A 25,238-nucleotide genomic window follows, 5' to 3' on the forward strand; every position below is an offset into this window, starting at 1 on the left:
AGTCCACCCCATCCCGCTCGTCCTGGTCGACCCCATCCCAAGCTGGTCCCCGTTCTTGCTGATTGTTTCCAAGGGTGGAAACCTGATGCATCATAGGCCCAGAACTTGAACACGCTTCAGTCCTTCCCTTCACAGGCCAGCAGCTACTGGGGAATTTCCAGGTCTCTGCACTTCGCACAACCCTTGACCCATGAATCTGGCATGCTCTCGCCTTCTGAAACAACATCTCTGTCAAGGCTCTGAGGCTTTGTCCCGCCCTTCTCACTGCACGTTGCCCCCCCCTCTTGGTACCTTTTAAGAACCCCGCTGATGTTAAATGTGAAGTTATCCCAAAACCCAGAAGGGTAACTTGGAACACCAGTTCTTAGTGGTGTATATATTCAATTTTGTATCCTGTGAGACAAATATGTGAACCAAGGAAGAAGTAGTCCAGTCGTTGTGTGAACAATTAATAAAGAATATTTATTAACGTAAAAGGGGGAAAAAAACACAAGACGATAATACACTACAACATGTAAGTATGCTAATGGCTATGCACACTATTGCATGAAATTACCCCTTGGTGTGCAACTACCTACAATCCTGGAACTCTGCAGATGCCCCTTTGTTCCCCATATTATGTAATTCTATGAGCTAAATCCAGCAAATAAAAACCATCTTCAGTTTCAAATCCTGCTACTTTTCGGGAGACTGTCTTGCAGCTGGCTGCGAGTGTGATGTTAGCAGTGAGTGCCTGTCTCCACATTTCCCCAGTCATTGTGCTATGGATATACCATTGTTTCCCTTTGGTCTTTTCCACCCTGTGGAGTCGACCTTTGGCATATAACATGTCAATTTCTTTATCCACTTTGAAGTTACCATTTCTACACCCCCATTGTTTTCCTCTAGTCACATAGGTAAACACTGGCCTTTCTCAATGATGTGATAATTGACATCTCAACATCGCTTCAGTCACCTCCTGTTTTATTTTCTATTATCCCAATTTTAATCTTAATTTCCCCAATTCTTAACAGTACCATATTTGACTCCAAGCTGAGCTGCATACTTATCCACGCCATGGCTAAGACTGCCAATTTCCACCTTTGCAATGTTTTCCGGTTTACCCCCTGCCTCAGCCATCTGCTGAAACCCTCATGCCTGCCTTTGTTACCTGTGACTTGAATATTCCCACGTACTCCAAGCCAGTCTCCTGCCTTCTACCCTCCTTCCCAAAACTTGAGCTTATCCAAATCTCTGCGGCCCATATCCTAACTCACATCAAGTCCTGTTCACATGTCACCCCTGCTGGCCTCACGGCGCCGAGGACCGTGGTTCGATCCCGGCCTCGGGTCACTGTCTGTAAGGAGTTTGTACATTCTACACGTGTCTGCGTGGGTCTCACCCCCACAAGCCAAAGATGTGCAGGATAGGAGGATTGGCCACGCTAAATTGCCCCTTAATTGGGGGGAAAAAAGGAATTGGGTACTCTAAATTTAAAAAAAACCTTTGCTCACTGATCTGCATTAGCTTTAGATCTAACCATGCCATGATTTGAAAATTCAAACCTCTTCTTAAAATCTGTCAATAGTCTTACTCCTTTCTACCCTGTAACCTCCTCCAGCCCTACAACCCTCCAAGAACTCTGTATTCCTCCAAATCTTGTGCATCCACTACATTCTTTGCCTCACTGTTCATGCCCCACCCATCTCAAGAATTTCTTCCGCCCCTCTTGAGGTATCTTTGCTCCATCATCAGAGGCCTTCAGCTGCCAGGACTTTGAGTTCTGTAATTCCTACAAAAAATCCTCCACCTCTTTCTTTAAGACACCCCCTAGAACCCAGCTCTTTGACTAAGCTTTTGCTCCCATGCTATGATATCTCCTCCTGTAACTCAGTGTCAAATGTTGTTTGATGATGCTCTTTAGAATGTTTTCCTATATTAAAGAGTCTATATAAACACAAGTTGTTGTTGCTGAACTCTCAGACCAACATCTGGGCAGTATTCTCCGGTCCCCCAATCCTGTGTTTCTCGGTGGCACGCCATTTGCTGGCAGCGGAATTCTCTACTGCTACCACTTATCAATGGGATTCCCATTGAAGCCACCCCACATCGCGTGGAAACCCGGGGGAATGGGTGCGCTGCCGGTGGGAAAAGAGAATCCCAATGGCTGAAGAATTCTGGCCTTGGTGTGCTGCCCTGGGGCGTTCCCAAATACACTGTGCAAGCATTCCTGTCTCTAATTGCATATTATGAGCATTTCTATGGGGTCAAAGCATGAACTACATACTATCTCACAAGCTTCCTCACAAGCCGCACTATCCCACCCCGGTTTACAGATCTCCAGCCAGCTTTCTAGAAACTGAATGCTTATTGCCTATTTAATAATGACAAATGGAAGGTCCTGCATTTTAGTGAATGACGAGCTCATCTGGATGCACACCAATGGGATACTAATTAAAATGCAGCCAGCAAAGGATCTATGTGCACATGTTTGAAATGCGAAGATGCAAATAGATTATGTGGGTGTGTGACTCACTCAACATAGTGAAAGGCTAGGAAGCTGGCATAATGATCCACACTGGGAGTGCTGCACAATTTGCTTAACTATCTTACTGGCACTAGAAAGGGTACCAGCAAGGGTAGTGGGGAGTTAGCGGAAAAATAATCTGCAAAGACTAGGGCTAAGTGATGCAAAGATTCAACAACAACTATTATTTGTACCGCACCTTTAACGTAATAAAACTCCCGCAAAGTATTTTCCAGATGTCAGCTTGGAGTAAGTTGGAACTTTCTGCAAGTCGTACTAAATAAGAGGGTTGAATTATTAAAACTCTCTCCTGTCAACTCAAAGTTGCTTTCTGTTTGTAAACTTGAACTTGTGAAGTCACTTTCATTACACATTACAAATAAAACAACACAAGGCAGTTTTAGCTTAATTTCAATTCAGATTGTCAGATCTTGGATATTGTGCATGGATTTTCAATCCACATGCACAGCTGCTGCAGAAACTATGAATATGCAGTGCACAGAAGCCATATACATTCACAGGAAGGCCAAAGCTTTGGCCTTGTATTAAACTCCAGAGGCTTGAGTACAACAATCTAGGCTGACACTCAGTGCAGCATTGAGGGGAGTGCTGCATCACGAGAGGTGCCACCTTTCAGACACAATATTAATATGATGCCCCCACCCGTCGTTTCAATGGATGTGCCTTCTCCCCATAACCCCTGACCCCCTGTTAATCAAGAACCTATCTATCTTTGTCTTAAAGAGGCTCAGTGATTTGGCAAAGAGTTCCACAGATTCACCACCCTCTGGCTGAAGAAATTCCTCCTCATCTCAGGTTTAAAGGATTGTCCCTCCAGTCTGAGTCTGTGGCCTCGGGTTCTAGTTTTTCCTACTACTAGTAGAAAAATCCTTTTCACGACTACACTATCTAGGCCTCTCAGTATACTGTAAGCTTCAATAAGATCCTCCCTCATCCTTCTAAACTCTAATGACTACAGACCCAGAGCCCTCAACCGCTCCTCATATGACAAGCTCTTCATTCCAGTAAATAGTCTTGTTAACCTCCTCTGGGCCCTTTCTTAGACCAGCACATCCTTCAGGCCACAAGACTGCGTACTTAGCCCCCTACTATGCTACCTATACACACACGACTGTGAGGCAAAATTTGGCTCCAACTTCTTCCACAAGTTTGCTGATGACATGACCAGAGTGGGTCGGATCTCGAACAACGATGAGTCAGAGTACAAGAGGGAGATAGAGAAGCTAATGAAGAGGTTTAACGACAACAATCTCTCCCTCAATGTCAGCAAAACTAAAGAGCTGGTCATTGACTTCGGGAAGCAAAGTATCGTAGGCACCCCTGTCTGCATCAATGCTGTTGAGGTGGAGATGGTTGACAGCTTCAAATTCCTAGGTGTGCAGGTCACCAACAATCTGTCCTGGTCCACCCACGCCGACTCTACCACCAAGAAAGCACAACAGTGTTGTACTTCCTCAGGAAACTAAGGAAATTCAACATGTCCACACTGACTCTTACCAACTTTTACAGATGCACCATAGAAAGCATCCTATCTGGCTGCATCACAGCCTGGTATGGCAACTGCTCGACCCAAGACCATAAGAAACTACATAGAGTCATGAACGCAGCCCAGTCCATCACGCAAACCTGCCTCCCATCCATTATCTGCACCTCCCGCTGCCTTGGGAAAGTGGGCAGCATAATCAAAGACCCATCCCACCCGGGGTATTCACTCTTCTTCCATCGGGCAGAAGATACGAAAGTCTGAGAACATGCACTAACAGATTCAAAAACAGCTTTTTGCCCGCTGTTACCAGACCATAAGAAACTACAGTTACCAGACTCCTGAATGACCCTCTTATGGAGTTACCAGACTCCTGAATGACCCTCTTATGGAGTTACCAGACTCCTGAATGACCCTCTTATGGACTGATCTGATCTCTTCACACACCTTCTCTACTGATTGCACTCCTGTATGCACTCTACTGATTGCACTCCTGAGTATTGCATTTCTGTATGCATCACCCGATGCCTGTGTCTATGTGTTTACATTGTGTATTTATGTATGCCATATGGTTTTTTTTCATGTATGGAATGATATGTCAGGACTGTACACAGAACAATACTTTTCACTGTACCTTAGTACACGTGACAATAAAATAAATATAAATACCTTAGATACAGGGTCCAAAACTACTCACAATACTCCAAATTGGGTCTGATCAGAGCCTTATACAGCCTCAGAAGTACATCCCTGCTCTTATATTCTAGCCTTCTCGACATGATGCATTTGCCTTTCTAACTGCTGACTGAATCTGTGCGTTAACCTTACGAGAATCTTGAACTAGGACACCTCAGCCCCTTTGTGTATCTGATTTCCTAAGCCTTTCACCATTTAGAAAATAGTCTATGCCTCCATGCTTCCGACCAGAGTGCAATCACGTCCACTGGTTCTCCTTTGTCTAACTTCCTTGTTACCTCCTCAAAGAATTCAAACAGATTTGTCAGACATGACCTCCCCTTGTCTAAGCCGTGCTGACTCAGTCCTATTTTATCATGCACTTCCAAAAACTCCACAATCTCATCTTTAATAATGGACTCTAAAGTCTTAACAATGACCAAAGTCAGGCTAACCGGCCTATAATTTCCCATCTTCTGCCTCACTCCCTTCTTAAACAGCGGTGTTACATTAGCCACTTTCCAGTCCTCTGGGACCCTCCCTGCCCCCAGTGATTCCTGAAAGATCACCACCAATGCCTCCACAATCTCCTCAGCTATCTCTTTTAGAACCCTGGGTGTAGTCCATCCGGTCCAGGTGATTTATCAGATCTTCCAGTTTCCCCAGAACCTTCTCCTTAGTGATGGCCACTCCACTCATCTCTGCCCATGATTCTCCTGAAGTTCTGGTATCCCACTGGTGTCTTCCACCGTGACGACTGATGCAAAGTAACTATTCAGTTCGTCTGCCATTTCTTTGTCTCCTATTACTGCTTCTCCAGCCTCATTTTCCAATGGTCTATTGCCTATTCTTGCTCAACTCTTACCTTTTATATATTTTTTAAAACTCTTGCTATCTTCTTTTATATTACTAGCTAGCTTAAACTCATATTTCCCCCTTTTCCCCCTTATTGCTTTTTTAGTTGACTTCTGCTCGCTTTTAAAGGCTTCCCAATCCTCTGGCTTCCCACTAATTCTCGTCACCTTGTATGCTTTTTCTTTTGCTTTATGCTGTACTTGACTTCCCTCATCAGCCATGGATGCCCCTTAGCATGTTTCCTCCTCATTGGGATGAATTTCTCCTGAATAACCCCCCAAAACTCTTGCCATTGCTGTTCCATTGTCTTCCCTGCTGGGCTCCCTTTCCAATCAACCCTGGCTAGCTCCTTCCTCATGTCTTTGTAGTTACCTTTACTCAATTACAATACGTTACATCTGATTCCAGCTTCTCCCTCGTAAACTGCAGGGTAAATTCTATCATATTGTGGTCACTGTTCCCTAAGGGTTCCTTCACCTTAAGTTCACTAACCAAGTCTGCCTCATTGCACATCACAAACCCAGAATTGCCTGTTCGCTAGTGGGCTCTGTCACAAGTTGCTCCAAAAAACCATTCGCCATTGCACAAATTATTTTTCTTGGGATTCGGTACCAACCTGATTTTCCCAGTCCACCTGCATATCAAAGTCCCCCATGATTATTGCAATATTGTCTTTCTTATATGCCTTTTCTATCTCCTGATTTATTTTCTGCCCCACATCCTGACCGCTGCTAGGGGCCTGTACATAACTCCCATCAGGGTCTATTTTCCTTTGCGATTCCTCACCTCTACCCACAGAGATTCTATGCCTTCTGATCCTATATCGCTTCTTGTTATCAATTTAATTTCATTCCTTAATGAAAATGCAACCCCACCCCATCTGCCCATCTGTCTGTCCTTTCGATAGGACACACACTCTTGGATATTTAGATCCTAGCCCTGATCCCCTTGCAGCCACGTCCCTGTGATGCCCACAACATCGTACCGGCCAATTTCATTGTGCACAATGGGCTAATTTACCATGTTGCGTATACTGTGCGCATTTGGGTACAACACTCTCAGTCCTGCATTGACCACCTCCCTTCTCATATTTGTCCCCGTTTTTGATCTGACTGAAGTTAGATTCTTTGTGTGGGCGAGATCCAGATCGCGACATTCTGTTGAATCTCTTGAGACGTTTCAAGCGTTGTGAATCTCGTGAGAAGTCCGGCCATCAAGTCGGGTGCGACTGTGGCCGCTGAATCATGCACCAAGTATTTAATTGTAGCCGTGGATTTGAGGTTTGTTCAATAGTGCCACACTGGAGTTAGAATTTCTATTAATATTAATGCAAGATCCAGGATGTTGTTGCTTTTGGATCGTCACCTCTAGACTCAACTATTTCAACCTGCCGGTCATCACATTCTGCCCTCGATAAACTTGAGGTCACCCAAAACTTTGCTGCCCGGGTCTTTAAATTAGCAAATTCCATTCCCCCCTCACCCCCTGTGCTTTCTGACCTACATCGTGATTTTAAAATTCTTTACCTCATTTTCAAAGTCCTCTGTGGCTTTGCCCCTCCCTGTCCTTGTATTCTCCTCCAGCCCCACTACCCTCCGATATCTCTGCGCTCTGTAATTGCACCTCTTGTGTATCCCTGATTTTAATTTCTCCACCATTGGTTACCCTGCCTTAAATTTCCACGGCCCCAAGCTCCTGAGCATCTTCCCTACATCTCTCTGCCTCATACCTCTCTTTCCTCTCTTCAGACTTTGCTTAAAACCTACCTATTTCACCAAGCTTTTGGTCATCTGATCACATATTTCCTGATATATTTGTTTTATAATACTCTTAATACGCCTTGGGATGTTTAATCGCATTAAAGGTGCTGTGTAAATATAAAACCATGGATGAGGAAACAGCAAAGCTTTATTAAAGTGACACGGGGGATGTGAGGTTAGAATTAGAGTGAGGCTGTAAAAATTGGGACTTTTCTCACTTGAAGGTTCAATGAAGGTTAAGGGGGAATCAACTAATTGAGAGTTCCAAACTTATTAAAAGAGTGTCAGATTATCATTGATGAACAAAGGGCAAGTTAGAAGAAATGTTTTCACGCAGAATTACTACCATATAAGGAGCCATGGAGACAAACTGGCATTGTTTAAAAGAGAATTGTATAGGGACATGGAAAGGAAGAATCTTTAAAGATACGGGGAAGGGGTAGGGAAATGGGATCAAGAGCCATGAAGGTCAGCTGTGAGGCTGTGATTGATGAAATCACAAGAGGCTGAATGGTCTCAGTGTAATTTCCATCTATGGCACAAGTACAGTGCTAGAAAATGCTTTGATAATCGCTGTCCCTGCTCATATTATCCTGTTTCACCATGCCATTCCAACAGACTGAGCTCACACATACAGTTGGTTCTGCATACTGGCCTTGAATTAGGCTCCCTGTTGAGTTGGGCTGTTGTTTGATTCCAGGGAGTGGATTTTTGTTGCAAATGAGCGGCCGAGCGGTGAAAGAATTCTAATTGACACACTTGTTTTTCCACTCTGCCAAACAAATGCTTGCAAAGTTTATATGCTCTGTTATAACGCTGCAGTACTGCTGTCACCGAGATCCTCAGTTAGGAGAATTCCAAATAATCTTCAACATACCCGCACTGGAGTAGAATAACTACATGCACCCACCAACTGCGAATCAGGTGTTTCTAAACTCCGTGGGCTGAGGCATAGAGTATGAGAGAAAGACATATTTATGTAGCACCATTCATGAACACAGTTGTGATATAGAAAATGCAGCAGACTATTTGCACACAGGAATATCCCACAAACAATATGATAATGACCAGATGATCCATTTTTGTGATAGTGATGGAGGGATAAATATTGACCAGGACACCAAGGATAACTCCTTAATTCTTTATAACATAGCACCCTGGTATCTTTTGCTACAACCCAATAGGGCAGACATCTCATCCAAAAGACAGCATCTGCAACAGTACAACACTCCCTCAGTGTGCAGATGTTTTTTTTTTTAAATTAGAGTACCCAATTCTCTTTTTCCAATTAAGGGACAATTTAGCATGGCCAATTCACCTACCCTGCACATCTTTTTGGCTTGTGAGGGTGAGACCCATGCAGACACGGGGAGATTGTGCAACGCAGGTGTGTCAGCATAGAATTTATGCTCAAGTCCTGGACTGCGACTTGAACCCACAACCTTTAGCCACTGGGGTGAAAGTGCGACCAGCTGAGCCATAACTGACTTGAGTTTGGGTTTGACGCAAGGCGATTGAAGGAGCGGGGCAAGGGAATTAGTTTGGGATTAACACTGAGAAATAAAAATAGGGCAGTGAAATTCATTTGAGATAGTTACAGGGTGAAAGAGAGAATGGGGCAAAGGAATTATTTTGGAATTGGTACAGGGATATGGAGAGTGGAGAAGTAGGATTAGTTTGGGATTGATGCAGGGAAATAGCTGCAAGTACACAAAACGCTAGTTAGACCCCACTTGGAGTACTATGAGCAGTTCTGGCCACCATACTGTAGGAACGATATTTTGGCCTTGGAGGGAGTGCAACGCAGGGTTACAAAAATGATACCTGGACTACAGGGGTTAAGTTACAAGGACAGATTACACAAATTAGGTCTGTTTTTGTTCGAATTTAAAAGGTTAAGGGGTGATCTGATCAAAGTATTTAAGATATTAACAGGGAAAGACAGGGTAGATAAAGGTAAACTATTCCCACTGGTTGGAGTTTCTAAAACTAGCAGGGCATAGTCTAAAAATTAGGACTAGACCGTTCAGAAGAGATATTAAGAAGTACTTCTTCACACAAAGGGTGGTAGATGTTTGGAACTCTCTCCCACAAACAGCAGTTGAAGCTGGAACAGTTGTTAATTTTAAATCTGAGATAGATTTTTGTTAAGCAAAGATATTAAGGGATATGGGCCAAAGGCAGGAGATGTTTGGATTAGGCCACAGATCAGCCATGGTCTCATTGAATGGTGGGACAGGCTGGAGGAGCTGAATGGCCTACTCTTGTTCCTATGTTTCTATGAAGTGGAAAGCAGGATGGTGTGGGATGCGTTTGGCATCGATACAGAGATATAGGGAGAATGCAGGCAGTGGAATTTGTTTGGGATTACTAAAAGGCTTGGAAAGAGAATGGGATTAAGGTTGGATGTTGGGGCAACAGGGAAAATAATGTAGGGCAATGGAATTAATTATGAGATAGTTGTAGCTGTAGCAAAGAACTGGCACACCGATGGGCTGAATGGCTTCTTATGCTATGAGCCTTTACTTCTATCGTCCCTGGGTAATTAGAAAGTGGTTGCAAATATTCCTTCAGGAAAGGGTGGGGCAGAGATGGACTAAATATTCCATGTCTTGCCACAAGAGTGTTCAAGGCTGCAGAGATACCAGGATCAAGAATGTGGTGAATTCTGAGAAAAACACTGCGCTTTGTGATTAATGTAACCATTAATGCAAGTGCTTCAAAACCCAGGGCTGTGAAATGCCAGAAATCCTACAATAAATCACAGTGAAAGACTTTAATTATGAATAAAATTGTATTATGCATCAGTTGAGGTTTTATTTGCGGGTTAGTATGGTTTCCATTTTTCAAATTAGCAATAGGTTGTCATAGCTAATAAAATCAACACTGAGACACAACAGACTCATCCCAGGAGAAATCTAATATGTTTCTTTCTCTGTTTCTCCCTTTCTCTTTTCCTGGCCCCCGCCTGTTGACCAGATTTGTTTTGACGTACTTTCTGCAGCTCATTCCCTAATATTTCAGTGATATTTGAATTCGTTTTTATCCCCAGTGTCTATCTTAGTCTCTGTATGTATTGGCTCCATTCATTCATTCCCAATTCTAGAGTTAAGTATCTCCCTGATCTGTTATTTTTTTTGCATGTATTTTACTGGACTATTTATATCAGTAGTGGGTACTCTGCACTTTATTTAGTAAGCTATTTATTTGAGATGGTGTCTGTTCTGTTTGAGATTTATTTTGATGCTGCCTCTTTCCCTGACCTTTTGTCTGATGCCCACTTTCGGCTGAATTTTCTTGTCGGTAGACTCTAGCTGGGCCACCCCAGCTCTCCTTGCACCAGTGAATATTCCCCTGCTTGTAGCTAATTTAACTGAAGTGACTTGGTGCATTCCCCTCCATCTGGATTGCACTTCATTGAGCACTTCCAGCTCTTGCTGTGTTTTGCTTTTAACTTCCAGGCCTTACTGGTGACGACACTGAATTTCTTTTTGGTACCAGAGAGAACATTTCAAATGGATCTGGCTTCGATATTTTTATCAGAAACGCCCAAGAATAGAAGTGGTTCAAAACTGGACAAAAAAACTCTTGCTGCCTGATTTAATTAACAATCCTGGCCCAAAGCTGAGTAACATGTCTAGCTGTCCATACCCCAGGCGTATCCCTGAGGGAAGAGGGAAAATAGGATTGGGTGGGGAGTCTCTTCATGCTAATCTGCTTTGTGCAGGCCAGAAGCAGATATTCTGCGCTGGGGAAGAACATGGAGAAGGCAGCAGTCACATTTCCAGATATATGATCCACAAGAGAGTTGAGGCTATGGGGAGGGCAGGCAGGAAAATGGAGTTTCAGGCCACAATCCAATCATGACCTTATTGAATGGCAGAGCAGACCTGATGGACCGAATAGTCTATTCCTATTTCTTAGGATCCGAGAGTGTCCCATTGTATAAAATCAATTGTAACATTCTTGGGGTGTTTTGCAAGCATTCTAAATTACACAGTGCTGAGACACAGCAGAACTCAATATGTATTAGACCGCTCATTTTGCTTGACAGTCCATCTAACTCGAAGGTTAATAGTATTCACAATAAAGATTGTTACATTAAATGAATCAGGGAAGCAGGAATTCATGAAACACAGACTAGGCTGGGTTGTAACAAGATTGGAGATGGTTGAATTCAATACTTTTTGTGTTTTTTCTCTGTCTAATCTATGGGCTCTTGTTTCAAACCAGGTGCAGTCATTTTTATTTTGGGTGGTATTATTTTGACTTTGTAATTTGTGTGGCTTTGAGAGGTGCCTGTGATAAATAACATTGACAGCCTGTTTAATGAGGTCCAAGGGCTACATAGGGAACTAATGTTTGTTAAGAACCCCATTGATGTTAAATACGAGGATATCCCTAAACCCAGAGGGGTAACTTGGAACACCGGTTCTTAGCAGTGTACATTTTCAATTTGGTACACAGTGAAAAAAGAAGGCAAACCCGGGAGGAGTAGTCCATCCATTTTGTGATCAATCAATAAATGTTGAATTTGAATAAACTTGGTTTGTTCTCACTGGAACGAAGGAGGTTGAGGGGCGACCTGATAGAGGTCTACAAAATTATGAGGGGCATAGACAGAGTGGATAGTCAGAGGCTTTTTCCCAGGGTAGAGGGGTCAATAACTAGGGGCCATAGGTTTAAAGTGCGAGGGGCATGGTTTAGAGGAGATGTACGAGGTAAGTCTTTTACACAGAGGGTAGTGGGTGCCTGGAACTCGCTGCTGGAGGAGGTGGTGGAAGCAGGGACGATAGTTACGTTTAAGGATAATCGTGACAAATACATGAATAGGATGGGAATAGAGGGATATGGACCCCAGAAGTGTAGAAGATTTTAGTTTAGACGGGCAGCATGCTTGGCACAGGCTTGGAGGGCCGAAGGGCCTGTTCCTGTGCTGTACTTTTCTTGGAGGAGCGTAACAGACATCTACAGACGTTGAAAGATGCCCTCGTACGAACGGGATATGGCACTCGACTCATCGATCGACAGTTCCAACGCGCCACAGCGAAAAACTGCACCGACCTCCTCAGAAGACAAACATGGGACACAACCGACAGAATACCCTTCGTCGTCCAGTACTTCCCCGGAGCGGAGAAACTACGTCATCTTCTTCAAAGCCTTCAACACGTCATTGATGACGATGAACATCTTGCCAAGGTCATCCCCACACCCCCACTACTTGCCTTCAAACAACCGCGCAACCTCAAACGAACCATTGTTTGCAGCAAACTACCCAGTCTTCAGAACAGTGACCACGACACCACACAACCCTGCCATGACAATCTCTGCAAGACGTGCCTGATCATTGACATGGATACCACTATTACACGTGAGAACACCACCCACCAGGTACGCGGTATGTACTCGTGCGACTCGGCCAACGTTGTCTACCTCATACGCTGCAGGAAAGGATGTCCCGAAGCGTGGTACATTGGCGAGACCATGCAGACGCTGCGACAACGAATGAACGGACATCGCGTTACAATCACCAGGCAGGAATGTTCCCTTCCAGTCGGAGAACACTTCAGCAGTCAAGGGCATTCAGCCTCTGATCTCCGGGTAAGCGTTCTCCAAGGCGGCCTTCAGGACGCGCAACAACGCAGAATCGCCGAGCAGAAACTTATAGCCAAGTTCCGCACACATGAGTGCGGCCTCAACCGGGACCTGGGATTCACGTCACATTACATTCATCCCCCACCATCTGGCCTGCGAAATCCTACCAACTGTCCTGGCTTGATGTAATTCACACCTCTTTAACCTATGGTTACCCCATCTCTGGATCTGTAAAGATTTAATCACCTGCTAATGGTTGCATTCCAAGCATTGTTTGGCATCTTTGAATTTGTCTATATATGTGTTTCTGGAACATACCTCTTCATTCACCTGAGGAAGGAGCAGTGCTCCGAAAGCTAGTGACATCGAAACAAACCTGTTGGACTTTAACCTGGTGTTGTCAGACTTCTTACTGTGCTCACCCCAGTCCAACGGCGGCATCTCCACATCATGTACTTTGCTTTGTTCTTTGTTTATTAACTTTAAAGAAAAACACGTGACAAGGAGGACCTCAATACTACAGCAGTGCACTTAACTATAAGGATGGCATTGTAGCACAGTGGTTAACACTCTTGCTTCACAGCTACAGGGTCCCAGGTTTGATTCCTGGCTTGGGTCACTGTCTGTGCGGAGTTCGCACGTTCTCCCCGTGTCAGCGTGGGTTTCCTCCGGGTGCTCCGGTTTCCTTCATTTGGGAAACGGTTTTCCGTTTCAGTGAAGACATAATAGTTTTGGATTTTAACCAGCTTCCATTTTAGCAATAGCTTGTTTTTAGGGGTGACTGTTTTCTGCAGCTGGGTGTGATTGCGATGGTAGCTGTCTCTAATGTGTCGTTTCTCAAATGGAAAAATCATTCTTTCTCATTGATGTTACCCACTCTGTGAACCCAGCTTTTAGCATATAAGTGCCAATTCCCTTATCTCCACTTTCTTCTACACCCCATTGCTTTCCCCTAGTCACATAGGCAAACACTTGCTGTTCTCGCTGGTATTCCATTTGCAAAACAAAACAACCTGCAGACAGTTGCCCTTATCAATTCCCCTTTTTATTTTATCCCAATTTCATTTTTTAATCTTAATTTTCTCCAATTCTTAACAGAATCTCTATATCTGGAGAGTACAGAGTGAAAGCACAAGTAACAAAAGCAAGTTGGGCAAATTATTTCCCACCCACCCGCTCTTTTCTTTCTCTCTCTATCCTTTAATTGCTCATCGCCTCTCACACACCATTTCTTTATGCTCTGTGTGAAAGTTTCTGTCTACTGCTCTGTGACTCTATCACTGCCTCCTCGCCCCTATCCTCAGTACCCAGTAATGCCCAACTCCTGAGCAAGGCAAAAAAAACAAACAGGAGTCTAATTTCTGGAAAAGCTCTGGACGGCATGGTGGAATAGTGGTTAGCACTGCTGCCTCACAGCACCAGTGACCCAGTTTCAATTCCCACTTTGGGTGACTGTGAAGTTTGCACTTTCTCCCCGTGTCTGCCTGGGTTTCCTCCATGTGCTCCAGTTTCCTCCCACAGTCCAAAAATGTACGGGTTAGGTGGTTGGCTGTGCTAAATTGCCCCTTAGTGTCTGAAGATGTGCAGGTTATGGGGTTACGTGAATAGGTCAGGGTAGTGGGCCTAGATAGGCTACTCTTTCAGAGGGTCTTTGCGGACTCAATGGGTTGAATGGCCTCCTTCTGCACGGTAGGAGTTCTATGGTTCTAAAACTCTCAGCTATTTCTCCTCCACTCCGCAAGGCTGCTTATGACACATGATTAAACATGTTTAACAGAATATTCCCCTCCCCTATCCTGTCCCCAATATGCTCCAAATTCCTACCGTGGGAGCAGCACGGTAGCACAGTGGTTACATGGCTGCAGGGTAACCAGGGATGGGAATTGAATGTCCAGGTATACTCCGTATTTAGGAAAGTCAGACAAAAAGGAAAAGGAGCTGCTTAGAATTCAGCAAAGAAGGACCAAGGGATTGATTATGAAGGTGAAAATAGAGTACGAAAGTAAGCTTGCAGGGAACATAAAAACTGACGGTAAAAGTTTCTCCAGGTACATGAATAGAAAGGTGAGGATCTGGTTAGAGAGGGGGACTCCCAGTGGGTTAGAATGGAGGAGAGTCTGTGCAGGGGGTCGGGGGTGAAGGCGTTGGCAACAGCACCACTCCCGATGACCCCGGGGAGTCCGGTGGTAGTAGTGACGCCGGAAATCTGGAGGCAGTTGCGCCAATACTTTAGACAGGGGGCGGGGTCATGGGAAGTCGATTTGGGGGAATCACAGATTAGAGCCACGGAAGTGGGATGGGAGTTTTCGGAGATGGGAGGAGAAGGGAGTCAGGGCATTAAAGAATTTGTTTCTAGAAGGCCGGTTTGCAGGACTGGAGGAGCTGGGGGCAAAATATGGGTTGGGGCAGGGGGAAATGTTTTGATATATGCAGGTCCGAGATTTCATTAGCAAGGAGGTACAGAGCTTTCCGGTGGCGGCGGCCCCCACACGGGGTCCACTGGAAGTCATATTCGGGGTATCGGATCGGCCGGGATTGGAAGTGCATGTTGATTGCCCGAAGGTGGGTCCTGTTGGGGTGGAGGTCAGTCTCTCCACCCTGTACCCTGGAAGAGGTACTGCTGACAGGGGGAATGGAGAACGGGGTGGTGTCGCCGATTTATGGGGTGATTCTGGGGGAGGATAAGATATCGCTGGAGGGGATTAAGGCGAAGTGGGAGAAAGAGTTGGGGGAGGGTATGGAGGAGGGGTTGTGGTGTAGGTGCTCCGGAGGGTGAATGCTTCAACTTCGTGTGCGAGGGTGGGGCTGATACAGCTGAAGGTGGCGTTTAGAGCGAACCTCACAAAGGCGAGGGTGAGATGACTCTTTGAGGAGGAGGTAGAGGATATTTGTGAGCGTTGTTGGGGGGGGGGCAAAAATCACGTTCCGATGTTTTGGTCCTGTCCATAGCTGGAGGGGTTTTGGAGGGAGGTGTTCAGAGTAACCTCGAAGGTGGTACCTATGAAACTTGACCGAGTCCCCTGAAAGTCATATTCGGGGTATCGGATCGGCCGGGATTGGAAGCGTGTGCGGAGGCAGATGTCTTAGCCTTCGCCTCGTTGATCGCCCGAAGGTCGGTCCAGTTGGGGTGGAGGTCAGTCTCTCCACCCTGTGCCATGGCGTGGCGGGGGGACCTGCTGGAGTTTTTAACACTTGTGAAAGTGAAGTTTGAATTGAGGGGAAGGATGGAAGGGTTCTACAATTCATGAGCTTTGTTTATTATGCACTTTCAAGAGTTGGATGACATTGAACATTATGGGGAGAGGTTAGGACAGGGGGGGCTTTGGACTGTGTATGTTGTTGGTGACTATGTATGGGGTGACGGTGGATTCCAGATTCCTTTTCTTTGATGTTTGTATTTAAAACGTTGAGGGTTGTTTGGGGATTGATGGGAGGAAGGGATTGTTGGCCGGGGGATTGACATTGTATTTGTTATTGTTGATTGTTTGTTGGTGATTGTAGTGTAGGGTTAGTGTTTAATGTAGATAAGAGAAAAAGACGGGGGGCAGAATTCTCCGTTGGCTGATGCCAAAATCAGGAAACGCGATTGGGGGGAGAATAGGTTCCGATGCCAAATTCACGGCGGGTGCCGATTTGACGCCAAATTGCAATTCTCCGTCACCTTACAGCAACATCAATGCGTTCCAGAAAGGACAGCCAGTAAACACCTTTTGCATATTAACGACCTGACCGGTATTCTCCGGGCCTCCACGATGCTCCTACTCCGATGGGCTGAGTTCCCGATGGCCTGGATCACTTGCCCTTTTAAAAATCGTGAAACCAGCGTCATGGCTGCTGAGGGAGAGAGAAGGGTAACGGAAAGTGTCCAACATCGCCATAGTTGGCTGACAGTTGTGCCGCTGGCCGGGGGGCCTTCTGCCAGGGCCTGGGTGGGTGGCCAGGAGGTGGACTGTGGAGTCAAGGTGGACGGGCATGGAACACTATTGCCACAACCGGAAAGGCAGCCATGTAGCTGCGCAGTCGCTGACAGCCCAGTGTGAACTAGGGCCACGGTCATATCGGGCACTCCCCTAGGTACGCTCTGGCCCCAGCCGACCCATCTGCAGGATGGGCGTGCTCCAGCACAACACTGCCGCCTTGTTGGCTTGTATATATATATATATATATATATATGCGGTTGCAGCTTGTCAGTCTCCCGATTAACCACCATTTTATTATTTTTTTGCATTGGAATCAAATGTCTTCCACGTGGGGCCAGTGCTAGCCCCACCACAGTCACTGAATCGATCCAGGTTCAGCGCCAGTTTTGCTGTCGTGAAAGTCCTTGAATCATGCCCCAGCATCACACTTAGTCTCAGGAACAGAGAGTCCAGCCCAGGGATTTTAAACTCGGGAATGCAAAACTACAAAGCTATTGGGACAGTGGTTAACTGAATAATCAGTTATAAGACTCAGACAAGTGATCAGTTTAGCAGAGGTGTGACTAGAATTCTGACTGAGTTTAGGGAAATTGTTTGTTTCTTCTGCAGTTGAAGGAACAGTGAGTTGCGAGTGCAGTTTTTGGATGTCTCTGGGAGAGATGCGGGTTGGGTGTGAAGCATTAAGTGACTGCTTAAGAATTCATCGGAGTAGCACTGCTGCCTCACGGCGCCGAGGTCCCAGGTTTGATCCCGGCTCTGGGTCACTGTCCGTGTGGAGTTTGCACATTCTCCCGTGTTTGCGTGGGTTTCGCCCCCACAACCCAAAAGATGTGCAGGCTAGGTGGGTTAGCCATGCTAAATTGCCCCTTAATTAGAAAAGATGAATTGGGTACTCTAAATTTATTTTTTTTAAAGAATTCATCGGAAGAAAACCAGCTGCAACTGCGTCAGTCCCAAGCTGGTGGTAACTCTTCACTGGTTTATGTGTCTGTAAAGATATTGCAAGGATAAAGGAATAGTGGGAATTTGAATCATCGTCTTATTTTTATATTGAGCTCTTTGTAACCTTTTTGTCTGGTGCAATATCATTCATGTTTTGTTATAAAAATGTTATTCTTTGTATTAAAAGTTTTCATCAGACTCCTGTGAATTTGTTCATGAACCAACCTCCACGGTTTCTAAAAATAAGTTAGGATCTATCAAACCAGGATTCGTTCTGGAATCTGACATTTCCAGTATTAACAGCAGTTGAGATTGTAACAGTGTATTTGTGGCAAATGTGTGTTATATGTTGGGATTGCTGATGATATTCCATCCGAACTTATTGCCTATCTGTTAACAGATGAAGGGTATTACCAGGGTGGCAAGTTCCAGTTTGAAACTGATGTTCCAGAAGCCTACAATATGGTGGTGAGTAGAGGAGCTCTGCTGATTTTCTTTTTTTTAATCATTTGTATAGCCTGAAGGGCAAAACAGGCAGACCTGGAACCAGAATGTTCTGTCTGAGTTTGTCTTGTTTATATGGAAATCTTTCTGCGTATCAAGGTGAAGAATCTTTATGCAGGTGAAATGGTTATTTTGTTCTTTTTTGTCTTTCATTTTAAGTCGGCATCGCTGAAAAATGCCCACCTTGCCAATGACACACACATCCGATGAAAGACAAAAAGTTTCCATTAATATAAAACCAATGAAACAAAGTGCCACAGACTCAGCATGGAGCATAGCACGGGCTTAGATACAGAGCAAAGCCCCCTCGCCACTCCCCATCACACGCTCCCAGGGCAGGTACAGCAAAAGGTTGGATACAGGGTAAAGCTCCGTCTACATTGTCTCCATCAAACACTCCCAGGACAGGTACAGCACGGGGTTAGATACAGAGTAAAGCCCCCTCGACACTCCCCATCACACGCTCCCAGGGCAGGTACAGCAAAGGGTTGGATACAGGGTAAAGCTCCGTCTACATTGTCTCCATCAAACACTCCCAGGACAGGTACAGCACGGGGTTAGATACAAAGTAAAGCCCCCTCGACACTCCCCATCACACGCTCCCAGGGCAGGTACAGCAAAGGGTTGGATACAGGGTAAAGCTCCGTCTACATTGTCTCCATCAAACACTCCCAGGACAGGTACAGCACGGGGTTAGATACAGAGTAAAGCCCCCCCGACACTCCCCATCACACGCTCCCAGGGCAGGTACAGCAAAGGGTTGGATACAGGGTAAAGCTCCCTCTACATTGTCTCCATCAAACACTCCCAGGACAGGTACAGCACGGGGTTAGATACAGAGTAAAGTTCCATCTACACTGTCCCCATCAAACCCGCCCAGGACAGGTACAGCACGGGATTAGATACAGAGTAAAGCTCCCTCTACACTGTCCCCATCAAACACTCCCAAGAGAGGTGCAGCACGGGGTTAGATACAGGGGAAAGTTCCCTCGACACTGTCCCCATCAAACACTCCCAGGACAGGTATAGCACAGGGTTCGATACAGAGTAAATCTCCCTCTGCACTGTCCCCATCAAACACTCCCAGGGCAGGTACAGCATGGGGTTAAATACAGAACGAGGTTCCCTCTATACTGTCCCCATCAAACATAGAGAGTCACATGGCTGTAGATGGGATTGAGCTGTTTGGAGAGACTTGTGTAGAAGGCAGCATGAAATGAGCTACTAGACTGGGCTGTACTTTGCAGATATATAAATAGTTATATGTTACCAATAAGCACTACTTACTGTTCAACCTATAATCCTCTGAACCTCTTTGTGAGACTGACTGACTGAACTTACAACATGGTGGTAGCAAAGATGGAAAAGCACAGAGCAGCTGGAGTAGGACCCCGAAATCTCACAGCATGAAAAACCGAAGAAACTCAATTTCTAATCTGAGCTCAGCAAGTCTGAATTGAAGACAGCTGGAGATCACCTAAAAAAAATGTCCTTGCAGACATGGAGGCTGAAGGGCAGAGGAAAAATCCACCATTCAGCTGAAGGACACCACCAAAGCACGTGGAGACCCATCGTGCATCTGATTGGATTCAGAGTCAGAGGACCGAGAAATTGGGAAGTACAGAGGACCACAGAACAGTCTGTGAGACTGAGACACCACACCTGGAAGACACCCAATCATGCTTCTTTGGTGAGATGGAAGATCTCGGATTCTCCTTACAGAATGCTGACATCTCAGTAAATGGTCACCTCGCCAATTTCAAATTAGAGCCAGTGTTACAGTCCTCTCAGATAAGTTACCATGGCTGAAAGACCTATGGCTATGAACGATAGGCATACCACAATATGGCTTTGGTGGAATCCAATTGATATAGTCCTAAAACCAACCCGGTACAATGACAAACAAATATTCAAAATTTACTACATCTTTCAAAACCAATTCTTTTCTCACTAGAGCAGGGATATCTGGGTTGCCTTTGACCTCAAAATGACAGAAGTCGTCCAAACAGCCTCTGTCGCCAACTACACAGAACAGGAGGATCCCACGAGATCCACCAGTGAAGATATTCTCGACTGGAACTTCAGCTCCGAATTGTCTTCACTCTTCGCAGAGCCAGTTTGTCTAACTCCTTTGCAGATAGCAGGAAACGCTCCTCTTTGGCCAGACCAGCCAAAATAAGCTCCACCACACTTCAAGCGGAAGACACATGTGAGATCGGACAGCAGCAAAACCATGAGCTCCAATCTCTGGCTCCAACGGTGGTTGTCACACAACCTGGGAACACTGGCAACCAAACTGCAATTTCCAGCTGAAATGCACAGCAGCAAGGTGACGTTGGAGCAGGCGAGAAGTGATCATCAACTCACCACGGCCACAAGGTCACAGGAAACATTGGAAATCAAACTCCAGGTTGAGGAACATTCAAATGTAAAGAAGGTACAACTCCAACAACCGGGAATACCACAACAGATCCCATGGGAAAGGAGGAGTCCACTCTGTCAATGAATGGAGTGAACATTCTCTCTAGGAGGAATGGGAGAATCCCATGAGTCCGAACAAAGCAGATGGGTTGTTGATAGATTCAACTCGAAGGGCAGCATAATGGCACATTAGTTAGCACTGCTGCCTCACAGCACCAGGTATCCGGGTTCAATTATGGCCTCGGGTGACTATCTGTCTGTGTGGAGTTTGCACTTTCTTCTGTGTCTGCGTGGGTTTCCTCCACATGCTGCGGTTTCCTCCCACAGTCCAAAGATGTGCAAGTTAGGTGGATTGGCCATGCTAAATTGCCTCTTAATGTCCAAAAAGGTTAGATGAGGTTACTGGGTTACGGGGATAGGATGGAGGTGTGGGTCAAAGTAGGGTATACTTTTCTCAGGTCATTGCAATTCGATGGGCTGAATGGCCTCCTGCACTGTATGAATGCAAAAGCAAAAAAAGCAAACACTCCTAGGACAACTACAGCACGGAGTTAGGTACAGAGCAAAGCTTCCTCAACACTGTCCCCATCAAAAACTCCCAGGATAGGTACAGCACAGGGTTAGATACAGTGCAGAACTCACTCCACACTGTCGCCATCAAATACTCCCAGGACAGGTTCAGCACGGGGTTCGATACAGAGTAAAGCTCCCTTTACACTGTCCACATCAAATATTCCCAGGACAGGTACAACACGGGGGTCGATGCAGTGTAAAGCTCCCTCTAAACTGACTCCATCCAATACTCCCAGGACAAGTACTGCACCGGGTTAGAAAGTAAGGAAAGCTCCCTCCACACTGCACAAGGGCATTGTTACGAGAGGTCGAGAAGGTGGTGACCGACCAGGGTGATTCAGATTGTCCCCTTTGAGGCAGAGGTGGGGGTACTGGGGGACCAATGAGGGTGACGGTGGAGCAGCAGGAAAACGGGTCCAGGCAGCAGAACCTGCAGATTGTGGGGCTGCTAGAGGGTGTGGAAGGAACAAGTGCCACAAAATATCTGTTAAAGATGCTGGCCAGGTTGGTGGAGGAGTGGGTGCTGGATAAGGCCCCAGAGGTGGACAGGGCCCACCTGCTGTTCATAGACTACAGCTCTGCATTCAACACCATTATCCTGACAAAACTTATAACCCAACTCTGCAATCTTGGACTTGACCCCTTCCTATGCAGCTGGATCCTTGACTTCCTCACCAACAGACTGCAATCTGTCAGGATAGGTAACAGCACCTCCTCCACAGTAGTCCTCAATACCGGGGTCCCACGAGGATGTGTGCTCAGTCCTCTACTGTACTCCCTATATTCACATGACTGTGTGGCTAGATTTAACTCCAACTCAGTCTATAAGTTTGCAGATGATACGACTGTGGTGGGTCGTATCTCAAACAACGACGAATCAGACTACAGAAGGGAGATAAATCACTTAGTTGCATGGTGTACCGAAAACAACCTCTCTCTAAATGTCGGAAAGACCAAGGAACTGATCATCGACTTCAGGAAACGTAGAACGACACCCACTCCCGTCTGCATCAATGGCTCCGAAGTGGAGATGGTCGATAGCTTTAAGTTCCTGGGGGTCACCATCACCAACAGTCTGTCCTCGTCCACTCACGTTGATGCAACAGTCAAGAAAGCCCAACAACGTCTCTACTTCCCACGGAAGCTAAAGAAATTCTGCATGTCTGCATTGACTCTCACAAACTTCTACAGATATGCCATAGAGGGCATCCTATCCGGCTGCATCACAGTTTGGTATGGCAACTGCTCGGCCCAAGATTGCAAGAAACTGCAGAGTGTGGTGAACTCAACCCAACCCATCACACAAGCTTGCCACCCTCCTTTGATTCTGTCTACACCTCCCGCTGCCTCAGGAAGGCAGACAGCATTGTCAGAGACCCCTCCCACCCAGGCTTTACCTTCTTCCAGACCCTTCCATCAGGCAGAAGCTGCAGAAGTCTGAAGACCTGCACATCCAGACATAGGAACAGCTTCTTCCCCACAGCTACAAGACTCCTCAACGACTCCCCCTCGGACTGATCTGTTCCTTGTCAGACCACTATTCACAACGCCCTATGCTGCTCTTGCTCATGTATTTGCTTTGTTTGGCCCCTTGTTCCGCACTGTAACCAATCACTGTTTGTCGGTGTACCATTTGTCAATGCACTCTGTTGATTATTCTTTTTGTCTACTATGTACCTACTGTGTACGTTCCCTCGGCCGTAGAAAAATACTTCTCACTGTACTTCAGTGAAATCAAATCAAATCAAATCAGGTGTTTAAGACAGAAGCCGAGAGCGGGGGAGCCATCATGGGCAGTGTTTGTGTGGTTACGCAAATTTGTTGAGAAGGAGATGATTCTACGATGGGCCAGGGAGAAGGGAGACTGTGAAAGGGAAGGGAATCCTGTCCGAATATATCAGGATATTGGTGCAGAGTGGCGAAGAGGCGTGCTGGGTTCAACAGGGTCAATCCGGTGTTGTACCGAAGAAGATTCGGTTCGGGGTGCTGTGCCGGCGAAACTGTGGTTCACTTTTGAAGGGGGGAATACTATTTTGCAATGCCAAAATAGACCAATAATTTTTTAAGGGACCATAAACTGGGGGTGGGTGGGGGGTGGCCGTTTGTGGTGTTTTTCTTTTTGGAGGGGGCAATTTGCGATTTTGGGTGTTTTCTCTTTACAGATAAGGGGTGTGTATGGTGGGGCACGCTGGGTGGCGTTGCCGGCTGAGGGGCATTCGGGTTGGTAGGGGTACCGTTTGCGCATGCTAAGGAGGGGGGGGGGGCGCAGAGGGGTGTGGAGGGGGGAATCTTCGAGCAGGAGCTGCCATGCTGGCAGGTAATGCTGGTGAATGGAGGTGAGGTGGGGGAGGAGCCTCGAGTGGCAGCCAGGCGGGGGACAGGGGGGAGGGATGGGGAAGGGGGATTGCAAAGTGGCAGAGTTGGAGATTGAGCGTGAACATGGACGGAGAGGGGGACCATCTTGGATGGGCCCAATTAAGGGTGCTATTAGAGGAGGCAGAGCCGGAGGGGGATGATGGCAGATGGCCGAGGGGAGTGGAGGCGGAGCCTCTGGTAAGAATTGTAGCGTGGAACGTCTGTGGATTGAATGGGTCGATTAAGTGGTCTTGGGTTTTTGCACACATGAGGAGTTTGAAGGCAGAGGTGATCGTTTTACAAGGGACACATCTCTGGGTGAAGGATCAGGTTAGGTTGAGGAAGGAGCGGGTGGGATAAGTATTTCAGTCTGGGTTTGACTCGAAGTCACGGGGGGGTTGGCCATTTTGTTGAACAAAAGAATGGGGTGTGTGGGGGCCAAGGAAGTGCAGGACCCAGGGTGGGAAGGTATGTGATAGTGAGTGGCATGCTGGAGGGGATGCCGGTGGTGCTAGTCAACATATATGTGCAGAATCTGGACGATGTGGCGTTTGTGAGGGATTTACTGGGAATGATCCCAGGCCTGGATACACACCAGTTAATTATGGGTGTAAATTTTAACTGTGTGTGGAACCAAGAGTGAACAGATCGAACCCCAAGTCAATGGGAAGGTTGAGGATGGCAAAGGAGTTGGGAGGATTTATGGAGTGTATGAGAGTGGTTGATCCCTGGAGGGGAGGGAGTACTCCTCACACGTGTATCATTTATAAATAAATTTAGAGTACCCAATTATTTTTTCCAATTAAGGGGCAATTTAGCGTGACCAATCCACCTATTCTGCACATCTTTGGGTTGTGGGGGTGAAACCCACGCAAACACGGGGAGAATGTGCAAACTCCATATGGACAGTGACCCAGGGCCGGGATCAAACCCGGGTCCTCAGCGCCGTGAGGCAGCTTTGCTAACCACTGCGCCACCGTGACCCCCGGCAGGTGGTAAAAATGAATGTGCTGCCAAGGGTCTTGTTCGTTTACCAGACCCAACCTCTCGCCTCTGTTCTGTGAAGAAGGCTCCCCGCCGACCTCACCCTCTCACATCCAAATAAAGACTCATCTCGAACATAGGTCACCTCCCCCAAAGACAAACAAAAAGAAAAAACACAGCCCCAGGCAGCAGGAGGGGTGGGCACAGTCATCCCCTTACAAACTTTTCACCCCTGCTACCCTTTGTCGACCCGACAGGGAAAAGAAGAAAAAACCCTCTCCACCGGAGGAAACAGGGGGAAAAACTCCAACCCCCACTCTACCCGTGTTCACAATTACTTGAAAGTGCTCGCACCTCTGTCTCCCAAACCTGTTCAGTTCAGTTCTAGCCCAGTTTATGCTCCTTGATAAAGTCATTGGCACTTCTGGGGTCTCAAAATAGTATTCCCAGCCTTCATAGGTCACCCATAGTTTCGCCGGGTGGAGCACTCCAAACCTGGTGCGCTGTTGATACAGCACTGCCTTGGCCCTGTTGAAACTCGCATGCCGTTTTGCCAGTTCAGCTCCAATGTCCTGGTATATTCGGACCTTGTTCCCCTCCCATTCGCAGTTGCGCTTCTCCCTGGCCCACTGCAGAATCTTCTC

General features: G+C 46.3%; 1 protein-coding gene across 4 annotated transcripts in view; it reads left to right on the top strand.

Moving 5' to 3' along the window:
- LOC140394299 (NEDD8-conjugating enzyme UBE2F-like) overlaps positions 1 to 25,238 on the top strand; it is a 571,886-nt gene that overhangs the window by 471,521 nt on the left and 75,127 nt on the right. For all 4 annotated transcript variants that reach the window (XM_072481459.1, XM_072481467.1, XM_072481484.1 and 1 more), the window contains one exon: positions 18,158 to 18,225. In XM_072481459.1, coding sequence (XP_072337560.1) covers positions 18,158 to 18,225 — 68 coding nt within the window. The remainder of the gene's footprint in view (positions 1 to 18,157; positions 18,226 to 25,238) is intronic.

The sequence above is a fragment of the Scyliorhinus torazame genome, chromosome 2 (assembly GCF_047496885.1).
Source record: "Scyliorhinus torazame isolate Kashiwa2021f chromosome 2, sScyTor2.1, whole genome shotgun sequence".
Classification (NCBI taxonomy): domain Eukaryota; kingdom Metazoa; phylum Chordata; class Chondrichthyes; order Carcharhiniformes; family Scyliorhinidae; genus Scyliorhinus; species Scyliorhinus torazame.